Here is a 22232-nt window from a genome sequence, read left to right as displayed (position 1 = left end):
TTTGTGAGCAGAAATAAATTAATATTTTAAAAAACTGATGGGAAATATAAGAAAGGGAGACAGAACCTGAGAGACTCCGAACTCTGGGAAACGAACAAGGGGTGGTGGAAAGGGAGGTGGGCGGGGGGTGGGGGTGACTGGGTGACGGGCACTGAGAGGGGCACTTCACTGCATGAGCACTGGGTGTTATGCTATATGTTGGCAAATTGAACTCCAATAAAAAAAATAAAAAATAAAAAACTGATGTATTAAAAAAATCTTCCAGGTGACGTATGGCCCACAACTGTGCAGTTCTCCAGAGCTGTGGCTCTTGATGTAAAAGTAGTGATCATTGCAGATAAGGGGGTGGGATTAGAATTGGGACTATGCATAGCCTGCATCCTATTTACATATTGCTGCCTTAAAACAAAAGCAACAATACCACTGCGAACGCACACATGCACAAAGACTACAGCCCGGGAGCAGAACATGATCGTACATGCATGTGTCCTTGGGGAATAAGGTCCAGCTCCACTGCTCATGGTCTGAGTTCAAAGGAATCTCAATTTACTCACTTTTATTTGGTAGATAAGGAAACTGAGGCAGAGACAAGTGACTTACCCATGACTGCATGGTAAACTGCAGACAGCTGAGCTAGACCTCAGTTCTTTACCCCTCCCTATACCATTGGCCGCAGTGACTGAGTTGTTTTTTAAAATTTCACTTGATCCATTTCTATCATTTAAAAAATGAATTGGGTCAGGGGCACATGGGTGGCTCAGTCTGTTAAGCATCAAACTCTTGATTTTGGCTCAGGTCATGATCTCAGGATTGTGAGCTCGAGCTACACATTGGGCTCCATGCAGGGTGTGCAGCCTGTTTGAGATTCTCTCTCTCCTTCTGTCCCTGCTCCTCCCCTATGTCCACCTCTCAAAAAAAGAAAAAAAAAAAAAAAGAATGAATTGGGTCATATAGCTTCGGATATAACTTTTAGTCCTAAACCCTTAGACTCAATTGTCCTGAAACATGTTTTTTTCTCAAACTAATTTATTGCAGAATGTAGAAGATCTAATAATCTCCATGGGAGTTATGTTATAAATGTGACCTATTTTTGTCAAGTTTGGGAACAAATATCAGAAAAGGAACCAATGCTATTCTAGACTATATGAAAAATTAAAGAGAAAATTCTGCCTATGCACAGGAAGTAACATTTTAGCAGGAAATTTACTAACATAGAAGAATCTTAATGCCAATAAAATAGCCCTGCCTTTGGAGTCCAGGTTCCAAACTGTGGGCTGAAGGAACCAGGGCTGTGTCACCCAGGTGAAAAATGACGTAAGGGACACATTACTGCTGCAGATCTCTGAAGGGCCACTATGAGGCAGTAATGTGGCCTGGAGTCCCCCAAAACCAGACCTGAGTCCCAAGGATGGAGATTTCTACAAATGAGTCGCCTAGATGACAACTACAGAAATGGGCCAAAAAAGAACTCAGTGATCCAACGATTGCTTGGTGTGCAAAGAGTCAGATCAAGGGCCATAATTTAAATGACTTGAATGTCCAACGGCTTTAGCATCTCAGGACTGGGCATGTTTGTTTGCACAATGTGGCACAGACCTCCCTCTGGGCCCGTACAATTTAAGTCCTGGAAGGTGATGCTTTTTTGTACCCTCCAATGTGGCTTCCAATAGAGAATCATATTTGCTCAGTTTCAACAAGAAGAAATTAATTCTGTCAGAAACTGTAGAAAGAAGCAAGCTCTTCTTATTCCAGTGGAGTGTTCAAGCTGTCATTGCTACGAAGGCAGGACCTCAGAGAGGTTTGAAAGATGGAATTAAAATGGCTCTGACAGAAAAGGAACATCTACTTAGCAGGTCCCGTTGTACCAATTTAACTGGGCTTTGCCCTAATAATTTTTTTTTTTTTTTAAGATTCTAAAAATTTTATTTGAGAGAGAGAGAGAGCAAGCGCACAAGCAGGGGAAGGAGCAGAGGGAGAGGGAGAAGCAGACTCCCTCAAGCAGGGAGTTTGATACCAGGCTCTATTGCAGGACCCTGAGATCATGACCCAAGCTGAAGGCAGACACTTAACCAACTGAGCCACCCAGGTACCCCTGCCCTAATGATATTATTGTTTACAGTCTTGGTGTAGGCTTGGAACCAACTAATTTTTTTCAATTTTCTCAAAAATTTAGGAGGAATTTGGTGTGCACTGCCATGTTAGCTTTGAGAGTAATAGGAAGATTCTTTATTAAACTATGTTGCAGAATTGATGATGGTGACTTGGCATCACTCTTTCAACAGTTACTGAAACAACACTGAGCAATTGAACAAGCTCTGGGGTAAGAGAAAAACTGATTTGAGGCCTGGGTAAAAGGAAAAAAAAAAAAAATAAAAGAAGCAGAGCTGTTGCATGCTGGCCTATCAAGATGGGTGCTGGCAGCTGGAGACAGCCTCCAGCAGTAAGTATGGCTGGTAGGAACCCGGGCTCAGGGTAGGACTGAGATTCACATGCCATCTTTCTCCTTATGAGCTGTGTGATTTCAGGAGCGTTAACCTCTGTATGCTATTTTCCCCATCTGTGAAATGAGATTGAGGATAGCTATGAGGATGGAAATGAGGATGGGTAGTCCTACCTACCAAATGATTGTATGGATTTAATAAATTAACATTAAAGAAAGCACTATATAAATATAATTGATCACTATTACTTTTACGTAAAGCTGTTAAGATAAAGCTGCCCTGTGACAGGATCTGGATAGAAGTGAAGAAATCAGTGTTTGGCATGAGTGCCATGCAGTCTAAGAGCTTCCGGACTGGGCCTAACCATATTTTCAGAAATGCTCAATGTTGCAACTACACAACTCCCTTTTCTGTAAGAGCCATTTTAATCCTCTCTCTCTGACCTGTCGTAGGTCCCACATTCATGGCCATGGAAACTTCCGGCACTCCACTGGAAGGGGAGAGAGCCTGCTGTTTTCTGCAGTATATGATAGAATTTTCTTCTTCTCAAAACTGGGCAAATTCAACTCTGGGCAAACAGAAATTCGTGGAATCCACATGGTGGGGTCTCATGTTCAAGTATATGCAGTGGTGAACCCCTTTGCTCTTAGGCTTTTAAAAACCAGAATAAAGGGGGCACCTGGGTAGCTCAGTCAGTTAAGCATTTGCCTCGGGTTCAGGTCATGATCCCGTGGTCCTGGTATTGAGCCCTGTGTTGGGCTCCCTGCTTAGCAGGGGAGCCTGCTTCTCCCTCTCCCTCTGCCTCTCCCCTTTGCTCATGCACTGTCTCTCTCTCTCTCAAATAAATAAATGAAATCTTAAAAAAAATCAGAATAAAGGACTATCATAAACCTGTCAACTGGTAATTTGCTCATGATAAATATGGAGGGAGCTAGGAAGCCGAATGCACAAATCTAGAAGGACCAGTGTGTGTCATGAGGATAAATGGCACATAAATATATTTTCTGCCCAGGGAAGGCAGATAGATTAAAGTAGTACACTTAGAGATTCACAGGGTTGAAGGGGACTAAGCCTCCCACTTGGCTGAGGGGGAAACTAAGGCCTAGAATGAAAAACGACTCATGTAAAGTTTCAGGCTCACTGTAATGGTAGCGATTGAACATTTATGATTAAATGCTTATTAAATGTCAGGTATTTTAAGATATTGGAAATATGGAGACACAAATATAATCCCTGTTCCCAAGGAACAGACCATCTAGTGGGGAGTTGGACCCATATGCTCCTATAGATAGTTCTGCATGTGACGGGTTCTAGACGTGATGGGGGCTAACACAGAGGTACCTACACAGAGCTATGGGGGCTATGGGAGGCAGGCACCACCTGGGAAGAAAAAAAAAAAACCTAGAAAGAATGTCAAAATGAGAAAGAGGGAAGTGAGAGGTTGTTTTAGGCGGAGGCAAGAGCATAAGCAAGGACATGCAACCTAGCTCTCACAGAATCTTTGACTCAGAAGGGATCTCAACGACTAGTTCTTTATATAATTAAAAAAAATTCCTTGTATATTATCCCAGAGAGATGATAATTTCATTTCTGCTGAAATATTTCCAGTGAGAGGAAACTGATTACCTCACAAGACAGAAAAGGTTCTGCTCTAACCTTTTCAGTTGGTATTGTGCCCTACAGAGGGGGTTTGTGAGATTCTGTCTCTTTACTGTCGCTGAATAACAGGCTGAGGAATATCTGGGCTCTGACTTCCTCTTGAGGGAATAAGAAAATGTCATGTGTCTTAGAACCTTGGACTTATAGAATGTTAGAGCTGGGTGGGGTGGGGGGAGCTGAGATATCATTTAAACCAATGTTTTTTAAAAATCTCTTTGTGACTCATGGACCTTCTTTGAGATTATGATAAAAAATATATAGATCTTTACCACCCAAATAGTACATATGCTCACAATAGACAAATCACTATGTATAGCTTCAGGGCATGCATGGAGCCCCAAAGCCCATCCTGGACTAAGAAATCTTCATATTATTAATGGAAACTGAGGCTCAGAGAAGTGGGTGGCATGTAGTAGAACCATGGCAGTGTTTCCCCATGGGTCGGACCACAATTCAAGCAGAAGGGTCAGGGCTCTGCGTCAGCCCTGGAGAAACTCAGTGACAGCCTGAAGGTGTTCAGGAAGGTGGGCTGAAATTGGATCTATTATGATGAGAAGAGGAGACCTGGGGCAGGAGTAGGGATGCCAGGAGCACTTTCTTTAATGATTTGAAAGTTGGTTTATGGAAAAAGGGTTTAGACTTTTCTGTTTTGCTTCAAGGGGTATCTCAAGATTGAAAGGTAGGTAAGAATTTCTGCCAGATAGAACTGTCCATTACTATGGAATGTGCTGCCTGAATTCCTTGTCACTTGACTTTTTGAGGACACAGAACCACCTCCTTAGAAGGGACTGTAGCATCACAAGAGTTTGAACTGAGTGACCCAAACTGGACTTGATCATGTGCCTCTGGGAGACACACAATCTCATACAGCAGCCAGGATGCAGCTCAGGTCTCCCAGAGCGCATGGAAAGTTATGGAAAGTGAAAATTAACAAGACAGGAAACAACAAATGTTGGAGAGGATGCGGAGAAAGGGGAACCCTCCTGCACTGTTGGTGGGAATGTGAACTGGTACAGCCACTCTGGAAAACTGTGTGGAGGTTCCTCAAAGAGTTTAAAATAGATCTGCCCTACCCAGCAACTGCACTGCTGGGGATTTACCCCAAAGATACAGATGCAGTGAAACGCCGGGACACCTGCACCCCGATGTTTCTAGCAGCAATGTCCACAATAGCCAAACTGTGGAAGGAGCCTCAGTGTCCATCAAAAGATGAATGGATAAAGAAGATGTGGTTTATGTATACAATGGAATATTACTCAGCCATTAGACACGACAAATACCCACCATTTGCTTCAACGTGGAGGGACCTGGAGGGTATTGTGCTGAGTGAAGTAAGTCAATCAGAGAAGGACAATCATTATATGGTTTTACTCTATGGGCAATATAAAAAATAGTGAAAGGGATTATAGGGAAAAGGAGAGAAAATGAGTGGGAAATATCAGAGAGGGTGACAAAACATGAGAGACTCCTAACTCTGGGAAACAAATAAGGGGTAGTGGAAGGGGAGGTGGGAGTGGGATGAGGTGACTGGGTGACGGGCACTGAGGGAGGTCTTGATGGGCTGAGCACTGGGTGTTACACTATATGTTGGCAAATCGACTCCAATAAAAAAATATACAAAAAAAAAAAAAAAAGAAAGTGAAACATGAAGAAGTGAGGAAAGTTCAGGATGGCTGAGCCCACACACCTGAGGGTGGGGCAGGTAGGGGGTCATGGAGAGAAATGGGCCTTAGAGACAGAAGTGGAGGCAGAGTGGTGAAGGGTTATGTAGCACCGTGGATGGTATTCAAGAGTGATGGCCTTCACAGAGTGGTGGGACAGAGGAATGAAGGCAAGAGCACATTTTAAGAGGAATTAACAGCATCAATGGGGGCAGCACCAGCCAGGGAAATAAGGAGGTGAGAAGAGACACCGACTGTGGTGGCGAGTTGCAGGTTTCACGGTGAAGCTGAAGTGACAGTGACAACAACACACAAATGGAAAGTGCTAGCAAGTCACAAAAGGACAGCGAAATGGAAATGCCCAGGAGGCAACTGATGATGTGGAATCAGAGTTCCAGGAGGTCAGGATGTGAGATGTGAGACAGAGTAATGGACTATCTACAGAGATGAAGTCACTCAAGTTTCAAGAGTAGATACCTTTCCAGTGGAAAAGAGTAGAGCACGAGGTGCAGCGTAAGGGCGAGTCTGCAGAGCTGACCTCAGTGAGGAGGTGGTGTGATTACGAAGATGTGAGAGGGGAAAGGCAGAAGAGAGCTGAGATTAGAGGGTGAAACAGAAACTCGGTGAAAAGGAAGCTTTTGGGGAGACGAGTGAGCAACATAAATACAGCCTTGTCTCGCGTGCATTCAGCCGCGTGCTGTGGCAGGTCAATTACAGCGATGTTCATTTCGGCAACAACATAGGTGGGGAGTATGAGTTATAAAGTGCTTTTAAGTGGATTATAGCTATTTCTTAAATAGTATTTTCTAAAAAACATGCCTCGGAAAATATGACTAAAACCTCACTCTCTCCCAATTTCTCTATCAGTAAATTAGAAGTCATTTTAAGTTTAATAAGTTCCTTTCACATCGTTGCTTTAAGGAAGGTGATGTGTGCCATCATCCTAAGATGCTACGCTGGGACCCCGAGGTGGCGTGATATGCCTGGGACGCCTGAGCCAGGGAGGCGCCGGTGGCAGCAAGGACCGAAGTTTTACCATTCTGATTTTTGTTCCTTAAAAGCGAAAACCAAGGCCAAAATTAAACACTGACTCAGATCTTAAGAAATCACTTTTGAGAAATAAAATTAAACAAATGCAATGAGTTTCTTTTCCATTTAAATATTTCCCTTGGAGCTCTATGGCACAAGGGCTGTAGGAGGTGATGACTGGACTGCACGAAATTTGTTTCCTTCCAATAATGACACCTAATAAAGGAGAGACTGGGGCTGAGAAAAAGGAAAGAAGATTATAAATTTCCAGTTAAGGCGATTTTAGATATTGTCACGGTAAGCACAGTCTCATGTAAAAGTGTTTTTAAAAATGAGCTTCAGAAACTAAGCCATAAGAACAAGGAGGATGCACCTTGGTGATGGTGACACTAACCAGGATAACAACTAACTGGGGGAGGATTGGACTAGATGGTTCCTGAATCCCTGTGCCCTTTCAAGCCCTCAAGGCTGGGAGTCACAAAAAACCTAGTTAGGAAAAAAAAAATCTGTAAGCATGTCCTGATGTGAAAGCCCTTCTTCCATATAGGAGCTCATCTAACAAATGGATTCTTGGTTCCCAGCTCCACACTGACTAGCAGAGCCTGTCCACAAACTCTCTACCCAGGCATATGGCCTCTGCGCAAAGGAGGCAAAGGAGAGATGAAAGAGATTGAGATCATTAACTGTGAAGATTCGGGGGCTTCCACAGACCCAGAGGGTGCCTACGAGTCAGCTGGTCTAATCTGCCATGTGTCACAGGTGAAAACACCAGGACCCAGAGAGAGAAATGCTGTGTTCCACCACAGACCCTCTGTCCTGCTGGAAAAGGAGTGTGGGGGCTCCAGGGCCCCTCTCTACAGTAACAGAGCAGAACGGATTTGGACTAATATGCTCCTTTCTGGGGGGACATACAAAATCAGTCACATTGCCTTGTAGAATTCCACCTCATATTCAGGTAGGTGTGACTTCAAATTCTGAAAACAGATGCTCACACATTAAAAGTGGAGTTTATGAAAACACCAGATAGAAGCAAAAACAACATTCCAGCCCCTGCAGAGAGTATTTAACTTGCGACTCAGGATAATTTGCCACATGTATTACCCACTTAGAGTTGTCACTCTCCTGCGGAACTTTTATAAGGCCGAAGAAGAGGCATGTACAGAGGCCTTATGTTAAACTGGATTCTTTTGCAAAAGTGAAGAGAAGATGGCCTTATGAAGAGAAGAGTGCAGGATCAGATTTCCTAGGACGCCACCAACTGTGGTAGCTTCACTCACAGAAACTGCCATTTCCTCAGTCTTAACTACCCAAGCTGCCATTATGGTTAACGTCTCAGGTCACAGTGGTATTTACTTACTAAAATGGTTCGTCCTGCCTTCTATTATTATTTTAAATTATTCTTTATTACACTTATGCTTCCCCCTTGTGGGGAAGATATGGAAGGATTCAAGATTTGGAAACATTCAAGGTACAAGGATGTTACTCCCATCAAGAATCTTTCTGTTGTCTTTCCCATCAGAAAGAATGGGTTTCGGCATCTCTACCTACCAAAGCAAAATTCTTCGGCTACTTAAAATACCCAACGGGAGTTCTCATAAATTCTCTTCAGGAGCCACCACGACTCTTCTTCTTCCCCTAGTGGCCTGAGGTGATTTCTGAAAATGGTTCACTACTCGCTGGACCTAGAAAACCCTACAAAATCATGCAAATCAAGAGGTTTGAATCTTCACGTTCACTGTAAGAATACACATGACACTGCCCAGGCCACCACAGGTATGCATATCCAAAAAGCCACCAAGTACCAGAAGGATGTCACTCTGCAGAAGCAGTGTGAACCATTCCATTGCTATAATGGTGGAGTTGGGAGGTGTGCCCAGGCCAAACAGTGGTGGATGGCCCAAGAACAGTGCTGAATTTTTACTGCACATGCTTAAAAATGAAGACAGTAATGCTGAACTTAAGGGTTTAGAGGTAGATCGTCTGGTCATGAAGCACATCCAGGTGGACAAAGCCTCCAGGATATGGCATAGAATTTATAGGGTTCATGGTCAGATGAACTCTCCCTGCTGCACTGAGATGATCCTTACTGAAAAAGAGCAGACTGTTCCTAAACCAGAAAAGGAGGTTGCACCGAATAAAAAGATACCCCAGAAGAAACTGAAGAAACAAAAACTTATATCCTAGGAGTAAATTCTGCATAGAATAAATGCAAATAAAAGGAAGGAAAGAAGGAAAGAAGGAAAGAAGGAAGGAAGGAAGGAAGGAAGGAAGGAAGGAAGAAAAAAAGAGAAAGAGTCCAACAAAGGTCTCCGAGGAGGAAAACCAAGGCATTATCCAAAAATCAATCATTTATGGTAAAATAATCACAGTGTGTATATAATAGGTACAAATGACTATTTTACACATTCTGTATCATTATCCAAAATAGTGTGATGTCCTTGAAGCAAACACTTTGCTTTTAGTTACTTTTTTTCAAAGGCTTGAGACAAGAGTTTTATATGTACAGTAAGAATTTAGTCAATATTTCTTGAGTAAATGACATAATGTAGTACAGATTTGTGAAGGAATAGGTGGGGAGGGCTAGTTATTTTTACACAAGTTGGTTGCTTTAATCAAATCAAAACTAGACACTTCTAGTGAAGTAGGCGGGATATTGGTATCAGTTTCCTGTGGAAAGGCAGGAAAGGAAGGAGGAGGAGCAGTTACGTCCTTGCAGCTTCCTGTAGGCACCTTCCCACCCCCAACTCCTTGCCATGATGGCTGTGGTGGTGGTCTGTTCCTGTGTTGGAACATCAGGGACTAGCCTGGAGGGACAGCCACCGAGCAGGGATCGGGCCTTGGTCCTTCACTGCAGCCACAGTGCTCTGCACACCCAGTGGGCAGAAGGGGGAAGGTGACATGGGTACAGGGGTCAACATGATCTCAGATCCTCCCCTGATTCCCCCTCCTGCCTGCTCCTGCCACCTGTCCCCTTCCACCCTGATTCCTGGGCTGTGAAGGAACACAGTCTCCATAGCCTGGACTTACTTGGCAGCAGCATCTTTTCTCAACTGTTCATGCTTCATGAGGAGATTTTTCCGGTCTCGAAAAGCCTTTCTGACCTTGTACCCTTTGTAGACGGCCTGGATTTTGAAGGCGGCGATGTCCTGTATGGCTGCGATGGACAGGGCACCGTGCTCCAACATGAACTGGATCACTTCATGGCGCTCACCAAGCAAAGCATAGTCAAGGGGAGTGTACCTGAAGCAGGAAGGTATTTTTTTTTAAGCGTTGGAATGTAATTTGAGGTATAGTTAAACTGGCAGTATTGTGTGCAGCAGAAGGAAATCTCATTCTGAGATGTGGACTGTTTCTCAGGCAAGGCTATCTTCAGTACTCCAGGGCTGTTCCTTTTTCCTCTGAGGGCACAAAACAAGGGTAGAGCTGGAGTTAGGTGCTTTGTGTCACTGATCATGATGATTCCTGAGTTTCACTTGCTGGCTCATAAACTGGGGGCTGCAGGAACACGTGATCACTTTTCTTCTCCCCTATGTGCCAAATAATACCCCATGCCTATCTAAAAAGTACTGTGGATAGTATCCTGTGAGATTCATAAGTTTAAGCCCATAGCTACTGATGGTTTATGCTTATGAAGAAAAAATACATCTCCAAACCAAGAGATTTAGTATATGATAAGGATGGCCCTTTAAGTCAGAAAGCATGGCTTATTAAGTAGTGTTGGGACAATGGCATAGCCATCTGGAAAAAAGAGATTCTTATATCACATTTTACACCAAAAGGAGTTCTGGATGAAGCAAAGACCTAAAAAGAGAAAAAGAAACCATGGAAGTACTAGAAGAAACTATGGAAGATTTTTAAAAATTGGAATGGGAAGGTCTCTTCTTTTTTTTTAAGATTTTATTTATTTATTCATGATAGAGAGAGAAAGAGAGAGAGAGAGAGAGAGAGAGAGAGAGGCAGAGACACAGGCAGAGGGAGAAGCAGGCTCCATGCCAGGAGCCCGACGTGGGACTCGATCCCGGGACTCCAGGATCACTCCCTGGGCCAAAGACAGGCACTAAACCGCTGAGCCACCCAGGGATCCGGGGAAGGTCTCTTCTAATAAAAATGATCCAAAACTCAAAACCATTAGAGAAGATTGATAAATCCATCTACATAAAAATGACAAAATTCTGTAGGGCAAAAAATACCAAAAACAAAGATAAAAGTCCCCAGAATAGAAAATACTAATGGCTTCTAAATATATAGAAATATGTTCAATCTTACTCATTTGAGAGAAATACAGATTAAGACTAACAGGGAGAGTACTTTAATGATCAGATTAATGAGGATCAGAAAGTTTAATAACACACTGTGCTGGCAAGGATGCAGAGACTAGCTCTCTATGTGCTACTTTAATCTTTAGAAAGAACAATTTGGCATTATCTATCAAAATTACTCATGCATCTGCCCTTTGACATGTCCCTTGCAGGCATATATCCCACAGACTTGCTCTTGTGTGTGAGATGCTTTCTTTACAAGGGTATTCACAGAAGCACAGTTTGAAATAGTCCAAGAGTGGAGACAACCTCAGTATCCATCAATGGAACACCTCTTGCAATAAGTATGGGCCATTCGTGTGATGCAGGCATCCGTATAATGCAGCCACAGCTGTGCTCTGGCATATGGATAAATAAGGAATAAAGTCCAGGATGTCTTGTTAAATGAAGGGAAAGAAAAAAAAATTAAGAAACAGAACAGTATTGGGGCGTTTCAGTGGCATAGTCAGTTAGGTGTCCAACTCTTGGTTTTAGCTCAGGTCATGATCTTAGGTTCATGAGACTTAGTCCCACATTGGGCTCTGTGCTCGGCACAGTCTGCTTGAGACTCTTTCTCTTTAAAATAAATAAAATAAATCTTCTTTTAAAAACAGAGCAATATTAAGGGATGCTCCATTTGTATAAAAAAGAACATATCCCCATATGCTTATCTCACGTAAAATATATCTCTAGAAGTTTACCAAGAAACTCGTGATAGTGACATCCCTGGGGAGGACGCTGGTTGTCTCAAAGGCAGGGGTGGGAGGGACATTTCGTTTTCATGCCTTTTAAATTGTTTACACTGTGCATACCTTTTTGACAAATATATTATTTAGAAAAGATGAGTTGTATTGGCAAATGGTTATATATTTGAATCTCAACTGGCTACCTTCTAGATGTATAATTTTAGGTAAATTCTTTTCTTACAATATACCTTTTCTATTTTTAGAAATATAAACTAATCAGATAAATACATAGAATAACACAGCGGTCATCTGTATTCCCACCCTGAGAATTAACCACTGTTATTATCTCAGCAGGTGTTATTTTTTAAAAAGATTACTTTGTAATAATGACACATATTTAAAGAATTCAAAGAGTGCAAAAAATATAAAAATTGAAGTAAAAAAAAAAAAACAAAAACCAACAAGCCAATTGTACCTTCCAACAATGGTAATGCTGTCACTTCTTAACCAACCTAGCTTTCCTCATTACAGACTTGGCTTGAGGAGAAAAAGGAAATAATAAATACAAAGAAGATATCACTGTGCCTGGCATAAAAGAAGCAATTAATAAATGTCAGCTATTGTCGTTCTTATTATAGGACATGCACTTGCAGCAGGGTTTGTGATACCACGGTTGTGCATCATCAATATCATTGCCACAGGACCCAAACTAGTAGTTATGACCACCTAATGACTGCCACTGATCTGATTCCTCTCTGGGTGGCTGTTACTAATCCAATGCAATCAGAGGTGTTAGGAAGAAATAATCAGCTGATTTATGAAGTGGAAACACTGATGATTATATGGATGCATGATTAGACACAAAAAAATCATCCAGTGATTATAGAAATTTTCTCTCTTCAAAACTCACCTGACAGTTACAGTCAGACATAAAAGGAGAAAATTTTTCATATAAGCAAAGGTGGTTTGGTCACTTCTGGAAGGAAACTGAATTCAGAAAGAAATCCCAAATGCTAAAATTAAGAAACTTTCATTTTAGGACATCTTGATTTGTCTCTACTGTCCAGGGACCAGAAGGCCATAAAGTAGAGGTGCCTCCATAAACTTTAAAATGATATTTATAAGTAGATGGCATCTTATAAGTTCAGAAGAACTTTAAAATTTTTCACTATATATTTTATTTTTAAAAACTTTTCTTATTTTTAAAAATTTTAATTCCAGGGTGGCTCAGTGGTTTAGCGCCTGCCTTCAGCCCAGGATGTGATCCTGGAGTTCCGGGATCGAGTCCCACATCAGGCTCCCTGCATGGAGCCTGCTCCTCCCTCTGCCTGTGTCTCTGCCTTCCTCTCTCTCTGTCTCTCAAGAATAAATAAATAAAATCTTTAAAAAATTTTTTAATTCCGGTATAGTTAATATACAGTGCTAAATTAGTTTCAGGTAGGTGTACAATATAGTGATAGAGTGATCAAGATAAATGTAATCACTATATATTCTAAAATGCCTTCATGACTGTACTCTCCTCAATGTAAAAAATGATCAGAGCCACAGAACTCCATGATATTAGAGCTAAATGGAATTTTAGAGGAATTTTATCCTATCACCTTCCTTTTATAAATATGTAAACAGATCCAGAAAGATTAAGCAACTTGCTGAAGTTCCCTAACTAGTTCCCTGCAGAACCCACACCTGAACTAAGACTGGATGACTCCCTGTTCCTTCCATAGCACAGCTATCAGTTCTTGAAAATAAATCTCCTACAGAACAAAGCTGTGGGGTGCCTGGGTGGCTCAGTCAGTTAGGCGTCTGCCTTTGACTCAGGTAGTGATCTCAGGGTCCTGGGATCAAGCCTCACATTGGGCTTCCTACTCAGTGGGGAGTCTGCTTCTCCCACTCCCCCTGTGCGTACTCTCTTTTTCTCTTATTTTCATGTTTGTGCTCTCTCAAATCAATCAGTCTTTTAAAAAAAGAATGAAACCGCTTCTCAGATCAATGTACAAATAACATATGTATTTAGCAAGCTTGATCATCTTTTCTATAATTACTCATACAGAGTATCTTTCACAGATTATACAAGCAGGATTATCGAAGTCTGGTTTATGAAAGGAAGGCCTAACCTCTAATTTTACCAGAACTCTCAGGCTGCTTGTGGACGGAAAATTGCAATTTCAAGTATTTTAAATATCTTGATCATGGAAAAGTTGTATTTTTATTATAAGAAACTTTGTAAGCATAAACAAAAGTAGAGAGACTGGCATAATAAGCACTTATATGCTCACTACACAAATTTAACAAGTGGCAACATTTCTGCTACATTTGCTTCCTCTAACCCCTTCCTTATTATTTTTCCTGAACTGTTTTAAAGCAAATTCTAGAACTCCTATCATTTAATCTCTTTGCATTTGAGTATTCTTCAGTAAATAATATGGACATAAGCACAATGTCATTATGGTATTAGCAAAATTAACAGGGATTCCTTAGCAAAATCTAGTACCCACTCCAAATACAAACTTCCCCAATTTTCTCAAAAATGTCTCTCTTATAATTGGCTTATTCAAATTAGGATTCTTCATCAATTTTTGATTCAGGGAAACACAGTCCAAATATATAGAAAGATTTTAAGACTAAAGTCTATGCCCTAGTGTTTCAGCATTGACCATATTGTAATTATTACTCCTGAAACTTTTTGCACCCCAAATTCAATTTAGAGACATTCAAGTGCTGTGAATATTCCCATCGATGTTGGAGTCGTGGTTGTCAGATAGTTATTGACTAGAAGCCAGCAGTAGCTGGCAAAAATTATGTCTATACGGTACACATCAAGTGGTTGGTGTCAATGCATGAGAAGTAAAAATTAGCACTACATTGATGGTAACCAGTCAAGAAACAATGTAGATAAAGACAAGATGCAAGATACAATTGGACTTGCCATGCAGGAATGGTCTGAAGGGATGAGTGGAATGCCTAAACTGGAATGTCAATAAACATAAAAGGCAGTGCCAGGTTCTGACATTTGTACATCAAGGTGCATTGCCAATGAAACATCAGAGGAGACTGGGATATTGCCACTGCCCATCTTCATCTATAGACTGGCAAGTACAGTTAGGGTGATTTTTCCTGGGGTCTGTTGGTCTGTAATTAACATATGTTTACTCTAGGAGGCAGTAAGCACCTTAATTCCCACTCTTCCTTAGGCCTGAAATTCAAGTCTTACCATAAAAATGGGAATTGAATTACAAAAGTCAATGTTATTTAAAAAAAATTTTTTTTTAAGATTTTATTTAATTATTCATGAGAGACACAAAATGAGAGAGAGAGAGAGAGAGAGAGAGAGAGGCAGGGACACAGGCAGAGGGAGAAGCAGGCTTCATGCAGGGAGCCCGACGTGGGACTCCTGGATCTCCAGGATTACGCCCCAGGCCAAAGGCAGGGCCAAACCGCCGAGCCACCTGGGCTGCCCAATGTCTATTTTTTTTTTTCCTAAGAAAATAGCAATTAGACAGTAAATACTGTTACAGATTAAATCCTTCATAATAGAAATAAATCACCACTAATTCTTAGGATTCTTAACCTCCCCCCACCCTTTTTTTAGGGTTTCAAAGAGAGAAAACTTCTGTTCTCTCACATATCTGCTTTAATGTCAAAACCTCAGCCTTGAGGATTCTGCTTGGCTTTCCACCTTCCTTAAATGTCCAAACCCCTATATCTTTGAGTCTTTTTGATTTTAAAGTTGTCATTTGAATATAATAGAGTGAGTTCTTTACATAACCCCTCTCAAAGTAAGACATACTAGTCAGATTTATCTAATTACACACTCAAAGAATTCCAGAAGTTTCTAATGCAGGTACTTAGCAGGGGATGCTACTGGGACCCTGAAAGCACGAACCTAATGATACAACAGTTATTTACTGAGCATTTACTTCCTGAGAAGCACTGTGAGCAACACAGGGATGACAATGATCTTCAGGAGTTCTCCACTAACATGGCAGACAGATCACATAAAATTATAATATAAAGTGAAATGTGCTAAGTGATCTACAAATTCACACTGTAGGGGAGAACATCATTTGGAACACATGCCTCTGGGATCAAAACTATCTTCTTAGATGAGATTGCATTTGAATGGAGGCAGGACATGATTAACAATTGCATTAGAAATACGGTTTAGGGAGGCTACTTTGAAAGCAGATGAACTGAATGATAGTTCAAAGGGGAGAAAACAGCGAGAAGGCATTGCGACAGCCCCCAGAACAAGGCGGAGAGGGCAAGATTTAGAGGATGGTGTTGGTACTGAAGAGGAGATGACAGCAGTAACCCAGGAGATATTGGGTCTGAGGGACAGATTTAGAACTCACCAGCACCCAGGTGACTACCGAAGCCTTGATGGTAGGTCAGAGAGCCAAAGAGGTGCGCTGAGAGAAAAGACCCAGTCCCTGAAGAGTGTCTATATTTAAAAAATAAAAAATAGAAAAGGAAGCAAAAAAAAAAAAAAAAAATGGAGGAGCAGACACGACTGGCAGAGAATCAGGAAAATACACTGTCACAGAAGCTTAGATAAGATACAGTCTCAGTAAGGTAAAGAAGAGGGGTCAACAGAACCAGGTGAATGCAGACAGGCCAGTGCGAGTAGACAGAGGGACCAACATAGGATTTATCAGTGAGTCTGTCAGTGACCATTCAACATGGTTTCAGTGTCAATGTGAGGATGGAAGTCAGACTGCAAAGGCACAAACCATGAGTAAGAAGAAATGGGGCAATGCAGACACTCCAAGAGAAGATGAGCTTTATAGGAAGAAGAAACAAACCTCAGAAAATAAGTAAAATGGAAAATAACGGGTGGAGGCCATCATTAATGGGGAGTGGTTCTGAAAGAAATGGGAGAGATGAAGGGTTCCCCCAGAAAGAAGGAGTGGGTTTCCTGAGACAGGTGGCCTAGACACAGTCCTTCCTTCTCCACAATGTCAACTGTCTCCTGAAAGAACTGGTGATGGCTATGAGGGGTGACATGGGGTCATAGCAGGAGCCACTGCAGTTATAGCATCCATGAACGACAAGCAAAGCATGGACCCAGATGGGTGGAGCTCAGGTGTGGAAGTCTTATCACAAACTTGGTTGTCACCTACAGATGATCAGAATCTTCTTAGATCCAAGACTGCCAAGAATCTCTCCTGTTTAGAATTCACACCGTGTCTGGCCCTCTTTATTTGGCCTGGGCCCTGGGGTGTAACTCCAGCCTCGCTCTTATATTATTCAATCATCTCACATTTTCCTTAGTTTTTCATGCCACATGGTGGCACCTCTGTCCACTAACTAGTATTACCCTGTTCATCAAGAGAAATGTCCTGGACATATGACACATTCCTAGGACTGGTCAGTCTAGCCTCCCCTGAGGTTTTGCCAGCCACAAGCCAGAAGAACATGTTTCTCTATTTGTAATTTGTGAGCTTGCCAGAGGTAAACCTAAAGTTCTGAACAACTTTAAAAATCCCATGATTCTAAATCAACACTAGATGGAAATTTTGCTCTTTTCTTCTGGTTTAGGATTTCTTAGTGTAGCATTTCCTTATGAGTATACTTAGTACTTTTGAACGAGTATCTCAACTTGAGATTTTTTAATGTAGCAGAAAGGAGGTGAGTTGGACAACAATACTTTCTTATTTTCTTTTTATCAATAGCTTACCTTTCTTCATTGTTTTCCATCTGATTAGGAAAAGCAGCAAAGTCTAGTAGTAATTTAATGGCATCGAGGTATCCGTTGTTACAGGACCAGTGCAAAGCTGTTCTTCCCTATAAGCATGAACAAAAATCAGATATATCTGGAGTAGGTATTTTTGGACACATAGTTATTTATGCTAACTAAAAAATAGAAACAATTCTCCCAAATTACCTAATTATAAAAAGGGAGAAAATGGATGGTATCTTAAGTAAGTGATCAAAATTAATATCATGTAAAGAGGCATCATGTGTTTCCAGAGGTAATACCCTGAGAAGGATTCAATATCACTTGTATAATATTCCAACCAAAAATGTAAAACTTAAACTGAATTATGAGGAATCATAAGGCAAACTCAAACTGAGTGAGATTCTACAAAATAAATGGCCTGTATTCTCAAAAAAAATCGATATTATGAAAGATAAAGAAGGCATGAAGCATTACTAGAAATACAAGATAGATATTTCACAGTTTTAAAGGGGTCAAAGAGGAAAATGTAATAATCCTAAATCTGTATGCATCTAATAACACAGCTTTTAACATATAGAACAAAAAATGACAAAATTAAAAGGAGATATGGTCAAATTCATAATCACAGTGAGAGATTTTTAACCCATCTTTTATAATAGGTCATAGAACAAATAAATAAAACGAGAGTAAAGATACAGAAGACCTGAACAACACAGTAAAAAACTTTGAACCAAGTGATACATATAAAACGCTGCATCCAACTAATGACACAATTGGCATTCTTTTCGAGTGTACATAAAACATTTCCAAAAGCAATTCATATATACTGGGTCACAAAGAAAGCCTCAAAGGACTTTGAAGGATTAAAATAATTCTGAAATAAAATAAAATAACTGTTATTCTGTTTTCTGACCACAGTAAAGTTACAAATCAGTGTGGTAGACAGAATAAATGCATGCCTTTGCTAAAATGTTTACATCCTAATCTCTGGAATCTGTAACTCTTTTATGTTACTGGAAAGGGTAAATAAAGATTGTAGATGGAATTAAGGGTGCTAATCAGCAACCTGAGATGGGGAGATTATTCTGGATTATCTGAACAGGCCCAGTGTAATCAGAAGGGTCCTTTTAAGGAAAGGAAGGAGGCAGGGAGGCAAGTGTCAGAGTAATGTGAAAGACTCAGGCAGTCACTGCTAGCTTTCAAGATGGGGGAATGGGGCCACAAGCCAGGGAATGAAGGCAGTATCTAGAAGCTGGAAAAATGAAAGAAAGAGATTCTCCCCTAGAGTCTCCAAAAGGAATGTAGTCTTGCCAACACCCTGATTTTTAGCTCATTAAGTCCCATTTTGGACTTTTAACATCCAGAACAGTAAGATAATAAATTTGTGTTGTTCTAAACTACTAAGTTTGTGGTAATTTGTTATCACAGCAAGAGGAAACCGATATAACCATTAACCAAAAGATAATGAGCAAATGCCCAAATGCCTGGAAATTAAACAATATACAGCTAAATAATCTATGGGTCAAATAACAAATCTAAATAGAAACTAGAAAATGTTTGAGCTGAATTATAGTGATGGTAGAGCTTACCTAAACTTCTAGGATAAAGTTAAAGCAGTGCTTAGAAGAAGCATGCTTAAGTACATATACTGGAAATGAATACTGAAAAAAATCAATGATTTAAACTTTTATCAAAAGAATCTTTAAAAAAATTGGTAAATCAAACCTGAGGAAAGTAGATGGCAGGAAATAATAAACAGTAAACACCAATGAAATAGTAAACAATTTAAAATATAGAAAATCAACAAAGAAGTTATTCCTTTGAAAAGATGAACAAGATGAAAAATATTTTTAAAAAGAAAAGAGGGATCCCTGGGTGGCACAGCGGTTTGGCGCCTGCCTTTGGCCCAGGGCGCGATCCTGGAGACCCGGGATCGAATCCCACGTCGGGCTCCCGGTGCATGGAGCCTGCTTCTCCCTCTGCCTATGTCTCTGCCTCTCTCTCTCTCTCTCTGTGTGACTATCATAAATAAAAAATAAAATAAATAAAAAAAATAAAAGAGATGATACACATTACCAATATATGAAATGAATAAGAGGAAATGACTATATGTCCAACAGTCATAAAAAAGGTAATAAATTATATGACCAACTTTATGCAAATACATTTGCTATGTTAATAAAATGGATATGTTTCTCAAAAAATGTAATTTACCAAAACGGAAAAAATAATTAGAAATCTGAATGGTCTTGTAATTATAAGTGATACTGAATCAGTTTTTAATACTTTTTACACAGAGGATATCCCTAGACCAGATGTCTTCACCAGGGAATTCTTCCGAACATTTTTTTTTCTTCCGAACATTTAAGAAAAATGTAGTATCAATACCACACACATTCTTTAGGAGAATAAGAGGAACTACTTCCTGATTCTTTTTAACTCACCATATCAAGAGCAAAGAGGTGAAAAATCATGTGATCATGTTAAAAGATACAGAAATAGTATCTGACAAAAACAGCTAATTGTGAATAAACAAACTCAATTCTCAGTAGCTAGAAATATCTCTACCTATAGCAAATATCATATTCAATGGGGAAATATTTAAAGCTTTCCCTTTGAGAAGCCAGAATGAATTAAGGATGTCAACTATTATCAATTCTATTCGACATTGTATTGGAGTTATTAGTTCAATAAGGCATACTATTCACAAATGAAATGATATTTATAGCAGATAATCCAAAACAGTATACATAAAAACTAAATAGAACTGGAAAGGAGCTTAGTAAGCTACTTCTGTAAGTCAGCTTAGTAAGCCAGCTTCTGTAAGAAACTGTAAAAAAAAAAAAGTAAAAGGTACTACAGATTACAAAAGATTCATTTCTAGTAACATATGTACAAGGACCATATTTTACATGTTTTTCATTATGTTACTTTTACATATAGGAACAATCTTGATAAATATTTATTGAATGAATTAATAGAAAATATATTTTCTGGCTTGGAAAACATAATATGCTAGTATTTTTGAAGACTTAATGTAATTATAGTAGCAACAAAAGTCAATACTGGTTAAACTGAGAGAAGTCAATACAGTACTACATAGCTGAGGAAGTGGATATTAACCCACATAGTTTAGAAATCAGTTGGATGGGGGCGCCTGGGTGGCTCAGATGGTGGAGCGACTGACTCTTGATTTTGGTTCAGGTCATGATCTCAGGGTCCTGAGATGGAGCTCCCCCTCATCTCATCAGGCTTTGTGCTCAGTGGGGAGTCTGCTTCTCTCTCTCCCTCTCCCTCTGCCCCTCCTCCTGCTCATGTGCATGCATACTCTCTCAAATAAATAAATAAATAAATAAATAAATAAATAAATAAATAGAATCTTTTTAAAAATCATGTCAACAGTATATATCAGAGCCCAATCACATTCATATACCAATAATAAATAATCTCAGGGGAAATTATTCTAAGGAAACAATAAGAAAAGTTAAATGCACAACAATGATTAATGAAACATGATCTGTAATAACAAAAAAGTACCCAGCGATAGGAAGTTACTTAATTCTAAAATTGGGGTTACAGGCAGTGTTTGGACCCTGACTCCCCACAACAACCCAGACCCTGTTGTCACCTTGTAGTGTAGTTGGGTAAGCTCCAGGAATTTCACTTTTCTTCCCTATAAATACGAATAATAACTGCAACTCCTTTAGGAGCTGCTGTGAGGATTGGATGAGTCATTCAACATAAAGTTCCTAGAACCTTGGAATACTCAGCATCTACGATTATGCAGAAGGTTATACACCAAATGAGAAAATACTAGTGATAATTTTAAGTGAACAAGGCAAAATGTGGTTTGTGAAATATTATATATGCATATGTATACACATACATACACATGTCATAGTTATAAAATTAGTCCCATTCTGTATTATGACTTTGTTATAGTGTATATGGATATATGGACAAGAACTAGAAGGAAAATAGAGAAAAATAAAACTCGTTTTCAGCTTATAAGTTTGTAAGTGATCCCTTTATTTGGCAAAATGTTGTTTTGCTTTATTTTAGTTAATGAAAAAGAAATACTCCAAACACCCAGTAGCAAACAACATAAAAAAGACTTAGAATTTCTACCTCTTTGTCTTGAATGTTGGGGTCTGCATTATTTTCCATGAGCACTGCCATGCAGTTGATGTAGCCGCCGTATGCAGCACACTGCAGAGGGGTTCGTCCTGCATAATCTTGCACGTTTGGATTGATCTTATTTTCTATCAATATCTGGCAAACATCAGCATTTCCTCCTAGTGCTGCCCAATGTAGAAGGGAGTGTCCGTCTTGATCAACTAAATCTACTCTCGCTCCACCTGAAAAAGCAAACATATCATGAAAATGTCCAATAGAGAGAGCGCTGATCAAAAAGAATAGAAGTCTGAAAAATGTAACAACAGTCCCTTAAATGCTTTCCTCTTAGCACACTGCATCTGTATATATTACCTACTTCAGATTTTTACAATGAGCCCATAAGTTGGTCAGGGCCAGGGTCATTTTTCTTTTATACAAAATGAAACTGAGGATTGGGCAGGTGAAGTGGCTTTTCCAAAATCACACAACTGCCAACAGGTGAAGCTCCTAGTGGACAGCAGGTTTACACACACAAACACACACAGACACACACACAGCAGGTGTGTGTAGGGGGTGGAAACACCACTTTTCCCTCCATCCTTCCACCCAGGCAGCCCTCTGCTATGTAAGCTGGTTTCAAACGGTGCCCGCAAGAATGCCTA

The 22232-nt window shown here is 40.2% G+C and overlaps 1 protein-coding gene across 1 annotated transcript in view; it reads right to left on the bottom strand.

The window, feature by feature from the left end:
- The window catches only part of INVS (inversin), a 152271-nt gene that overhangs the window by 35444 nt on the left and 94595 nt on the right, over nucleotides 1-22232 (bottom strand). Inside the window, 3 exon segments of the mRNA NM_001003361.1 lie at nucleotides 9818-10030; nucleotides 17452-17558; nucleotides 21583-21812. Of these exon segments, the coding sequence (NP_001003361.1) occupies nucleotides 9818-10030; nucleotides 17452-17558; nucleotides 21583-21812 (550 nt within the window).

This window comes from Canis lupus, chromosome 11 (genome assembly GCF_011100685.1).
Source record: "Canis lupus familiaris isolate Mischka breed German Shepherd chromosome 11, alternate assembly UU_Cfam_GSD_1.0, whole genome shotgun sequence".
NCBI classification, from domain to species: Eukaryota; Metazoa; Chordata; class Mammalia; order Carnivora; family Canidae; genus Canis; species Canis lupus.
The sequence above is the reverse complement of the archived record's forward strand: the minus strand, read 5'-3'. Positions and strand labels throughout refer to the sequence as shown.